General features: G+C 43.3%; 1 protein-coding gene across 1 annotated transcript; it reads right to left on the bottom strand.

Annotated features, from left to right (window-relative positions):
* Positions 1 to 3844: 3844 nt before the first annotated feature.
* On the bottom strand, positions 3845 to 4501 carry LOC129728274 (uncharacterized). The gene has a single exon (XM_055686702.1). It carries the CDS (start codon positions 4499 to 4501, stop codon positions 3845 to 3847), a length of 657 nt encoding a protein of 218 aa, XP_055542677.1.
* Between the last annotated feature and the right edge of the window lie 669 nt (positions 4502 to 5170).

Genomic DNA, 5170 nt, shown 5'->3' with positions numbered 1-5170 from the left:
ACTATTGATGGAAGTGATCGTCGTTGTCCTATCGCACCCTTTCTCCCAATTAGGCACTGTATTTCGTATGAAATGTATTACCTCATTAGGATTCGCAGACCAGACCTCAAAAGGCTCCAAAGTTCCTTTTCCAAAGGCTCTTATTCTGCGCTGTATTAGTGCACTGTAGTAGCAGAGCAAATATTCTGCGGTTTCACATTCGAACCCGCAGAGACGACAAATTTCGTCATCTGACTGACCAATTTGTTTCAGGTGATGCTTACTTGGACAGTGTCCTGTAAACAGTCCGGTAATTGTCCTTAGTCCCTTTTTATTTAAACTAAGCAGTTGCTGGCTTTTCTTGACGCTTGGTTTTATAAAGCGTTTAGACTGGCGTAGCCCTACTGAGCATCTCCAGTTCTCTTGTATTGTCCTATGTTCCCAGGTTTTCAATTCTGCTTTCAAGGCGCTTGATGACACCCCACAGAACGGTTCTGGGCCAATGAAATCGGTACATGACCCCTGTCTAGCTAACGTATCGGCTTTTTCATTGCCTTCCACTCCGCAGTGACCAGGAACCCAGTATAAACATACTTGGTTCCTTTCTGCCAGTTGTTTCAGTGAAAGGATGCACTCCCATACTAGCTTAGAGGTACATGTGAAGGCTTTTAGTGCTTTAAGTGCTGCTTGGCCAGCAGAAAAAATGCATATGTTAGCATGCCTGTATTTCCTAGCCAAACAGACTTGTGCACATTCATAAATTGCAAATATTTCGGCCTGGAACACTGTAGGCCAACGGCCCATTGGTATCGAAATACTTATCCCAGGACCATTTATACCTGCTCCGGTTGAATCATTCATTTTTGAGCCATCTGTGTAAAAGACGACAGAGCCTTGTCGGATGTTTGGGACACCTTGTTCCCAAACTTCCCGTTCGGTCTCTATGATTTTGAAAGGTATTTCGAAGTTTGCTTCTGTATTCATCCAATCTTCGATACCTGGTATATGTTTGCTCAGCTGAAAATGTTTGAGGATTGCCAGCTGGCCTGTCTGATCTCCATCAGGTACTTTTTTAAGGCGTGTTAGTCTCAATGCACTTTTTTCCGCCTCTAGTTGTACTACCTGGTGGAGTGGTAATAGATGCAGAATTGCATCTAAGGCTTTCGACGGAGCACTTTTCATTACTCCTGTAATTGCATTACAAATTAGCCTTTGCAACTTGCCAAGCTTGTTCTGCGTTGACCTTTCTTTTGTTTTAGGCCACCACACTAGCGAGGCATACGTTATTCTTGGTCTTATTATTGCCTGGTACAACCAATAGATCATACTTGGCCTTAGACCCCATGTTCTGCCAATAGCTTTGCTACATGCCCAGAGGGCACTCGTAGCTTTACCGATGACATATTCAATATGTGCATTCCAGCTGAGTTTCTGATCTAAAACTACTCCAAGATGTTTAGTCTCAATGGAAAGCTGCAGTGTAGTCTCGCCCAGCTTCAGGCTCTCCAAATTGTACCTTCTTTTCCGGGTGAATGGAATAATGGTTGTTTTAGAGGAGTTAATGGTCAGCCCCTCTTGTCTGCACCATTCTAAAGTATAGTTTAGAGCTAACTGCATTCTCTCCGATACTGTACTGTCGAATTTTCCCCTCACAAGAATCACAACATCATCGGCGAGTCCGACAACTTCGAAACCTAGCTCAGTTAGGTTTCTAAGTAGCTGGTCTACAACCAATGACCACAGCAAAGGCGATAGAACTCCACCTTGCGGGCATCCCTTAGTTGTGTTCCTTGTAAGGGTAGTATAACCCAATACTGCAGTTATCTCACGACTATTCAGCATGGTTTCAATCCATTTTGAGGTATATGTATCAAACCCATGGTGTCCCATTGCGTTCAACATTGAGTGATGGGATACATTATCAAAAGCTCCCCCTATGTCTAAGAACGCAGCGAGTGCGATTTCTTTTGTATCTATAGATTTCGCTATTTTTGTCGTTAGCATATGTATTGCATCCACTGTTGACATGTTGCTTCGATATGCAAACTGATACCTACTCAGCGGAGAGGTTTTTAGGTACGTTGATTTAATGTGATAGTCAATTAGTTTTTCCATAATTTTTAACATAATGGAGGTTAGACTAATTGGTCTGAAGGCTTTTGGAAGTGTTTTGTCGCGCTTCCCAGCCTTTGGTATGAAGATCACTCTCGTTTTTCTCCAGTTGGTGGGTATGTAATTAAGTGTCAGGCTTGCCCTAAATATCTCGGTTATGAATGGAATTATTACCCTTCCACACCGTTGAAGCATTATTGGTAATAATCCATCCAATCCCGGGGACTTATAGGGCTCGAATGAGTTGATTGCCCATTCCACTTTCGATTCTGTGAAGATATCGCAGGCTATGTAATGCGCATTTGTCCTAGCGATAGTCGAACCAGCACATGGCGCATTTGAGTCCTGCGTTTCTTCTTCTAGAATGGATCGTGATCCTGGGAAATTTTTCTCCATCATAACATTGAGTGTTTCAAGAGAATCGGTAGTAAAAGTACCGTCGTCCTTCTTTATTCTGCCCAAGCCATTCGTGTGATCTTTGGAAAGGGCTTTGTGTACTCTTGCAGCTGCAGGGGTGCTTTCAATTTGTTCACACATTAATCTCCATCCCCTCCTGCGTGATTTCCTAATTTCTTTATTGTATTGCGTAAGGGACTCTCTATAAGCATCCCAATTTGAGGTTAACTTGGCTCTGTTGAACAACCTTCTAGTTAACTTCCTCAGTTTTTCTAGATTTTTGTTCCACCAAGGCGCGTCTTTGTTGGATACTCGCGTCTTGGTTGGACAGCTTTGGTTATAAAGGGCTATGATTTTATTCGTAAATTTTTGTGATGAATCCTCCAGTTCGTTTATTGTCTGGATTTACTTCAAAGGTAGATTCATCACGAACTATTTTTGAATGAAAAAGCTCCCAGTTGGTTTTTCTAGGGTTTCTATAAACTTCCGTTACTAAGTCCCCTGCGTTAGAGTCAAACAAAATTTGCTTGTGATCCGATAGAGAAATCTCATCAGATACATGCCAGTTGACGATTTTTTCCGATAGTTTAGCGCTCGATAAGGTTAGGTCGAGCACTTCTTGTCGAATTGCATTTACAAAAGTTGGATTATTACCTCGATTGCATATATCAATATTATTTGTTAGTATATATTCAAAAAGGCACTCACCTCTTTTGTTTATATCTGTGCTTCCCCATATTGTGTGATGGGCGTTTGCATCACACCCAACGATGAACTGGTTATTTTGCCTCTTGCAGTGTGCTATAAACTCCTGTACCTCCCTGGGAGGGGCTTCTTCTAGTTCCCCTGGGAAGTAGGCGGAGGCCACCATTATTTCTGCTTTTCCCCGTGTCGTTGGCAGTTCCACTTGCACAGCAACTATATCCCGTCCGATGAATTCTGTATTTGGCGTATAGTTGGTATTACTACTTACCAAAAGCGCTGCTCTTGGTGCATGCGCAGAATCATCATAAAGGAGCTTACCCTTATCTGTTGAAAGTCCTAAGCCTTTTTTTTTGTTCACCCATGGCTCTTGGACAATAGCCACGTTGATGTTCTCTTTGGTGAGCCTGCGACAAAGGATTCCGCTTGCCCCTTTTGCATGATGCAGGTTCACCTGGATGAACTTAATGTTCTTGTCGTCCATCTCGGTACAGCTTTGCTCCCGGGGGCTTCTTTCGCTCCCCCTGCGTACGGTGATTATTCAAGGGTACCATTGAGTGCTTGTTTTGCTCTCCCTCAGGTGTGCTCCCTTGAACAGGCTGTTTACACCGGTTTTTGCTATCACTCGGTAGTGAAGGCAGAACTTTTTCGGCGATTACAGCATTATTTGTGGATTCAGGCCTGGCGCTTTTGAAATTTCGACCAGCCCTGATTTTCGCGGGTATATAATTCCGAATTTATAATTCAGTTTGTAGTTCCAATCAGCGATTTTTTTCGCTGACGCTTCCTCTACTGACAGGATAAGCTGCACATGATTCTTGATGGGCTTGCGCTTTAACACCCTCCAAGAATCAGTGGCAATGTTGTTATGGCCTTCAACCAGAGCCAATATGGTTTCATTGTCGTTTTTCTCACTTTTGGGAAAGAAGACAGCTAAAATTTCTGGTCTCGGGATAGATTCACTATCAACAACCATCAGATCAGCTGTTTCCCATGGCTTGATACTCGGAACAATTCCTTTCAGCCAGTCTGCAGTTTCCTGGTTCTGGCACTCTATTACCATAAACCCGGACCTAAACCTGCAGTTGGTGAATTTGGGCTTGAATTGTTCCTTTCTCTTATCAACGACTATAGCCAGGATGGACTCTTCTACTAGTTCCATCATGGTAGTCGAGAGCCGAGACATCGGATAGTCCTTAGGCATCAGTCCAACCTTGAACTGGCTAAGGACTTCAGTGTAGGTAGGAGGCGCTTTAGGTTTACCGACCGGGCTATTTGCAGTCCCAGGGGTATTACCTCTGATCACCTCCATCTGCCTATTCACTGACTCCTTCCGAGTAGCAGTAGAAGTCTGGCATTCCTTCTTCCTTTTTGGAAGAGGATTGCTTTCACTGCAATTAGAGGAGTCGATCTGTCTCGGTCTCTTGACTGTCTGATTTTGGCTCGTTTTCGAAGGGTTAATTGCGAGAAGACGGGCCTCGTCTCTATCGTGCCCATCTTCAAGCAACTTCTTGAACCGCTTCCTTTCCGAGCCACACAGTCTTCTGGGAAATTTCTTGCCATGAAGAACCCTTGGATTTGCGCCGACTCTTCATGGCTTTCCATCGCTGTATCCTCCACAGCAGTAGATACACCATCAGAAAAGGTTTCCGAATCAACGACGTTGACCTCCGGTGAGTTCAATATCGAAGACGAGCATGATGCAACGTATTCTAGCGAACGGCTTTGGAGTTGGTCAACTTCGTTTCCGATCTCCATATTTTCAGTCATTCTGGTAGCACTGGAATAGACAGAAACCAAAAATATTTAAAGTGGCACACATTAAATTGATTGCGACACATCGAACTTTCGTTATCTGTAAAACGATTAAAGGTTATCGATTAAATATCAAAAACCAAATATCGATTCACATATATATCGATCTTTAGTATCGCTCAATATGTGTATGCCCAGTATGATCGGAGTTTGTATGTGAGATTCC

The sequence above is a fragment of the Wyeomyia smithii genome, chromosome 3, assembly GCF_029784165.1.
Source record: "Wyeomyia smithii strain HCP4-BCI-WySm-NY-G18 chromosome 3, ASM2978416v1, whole genome shotgun sequence".
Lineage (NCBI taxonomy): Eukaryota > Metazoa > Arthropoda > Insecta > Diptera > Culicidae > Wyeomyia > Wyeomyia smithii.
Note: the sequence above shows the minus strand (reverse complement) of the source record. Positions and strands in the feature narration are given on the sequence as shown.

Bases quoted from the DNA above. Each gene is read 5' to 3' on its own strand.
- LOC129728274 (XM_055686702.1), bottom strand. From the start codon at position 4,501: ATGGAGGTGATCAGAGGTAATACCCCTGGGACTGCAAATAGCCCGGTC.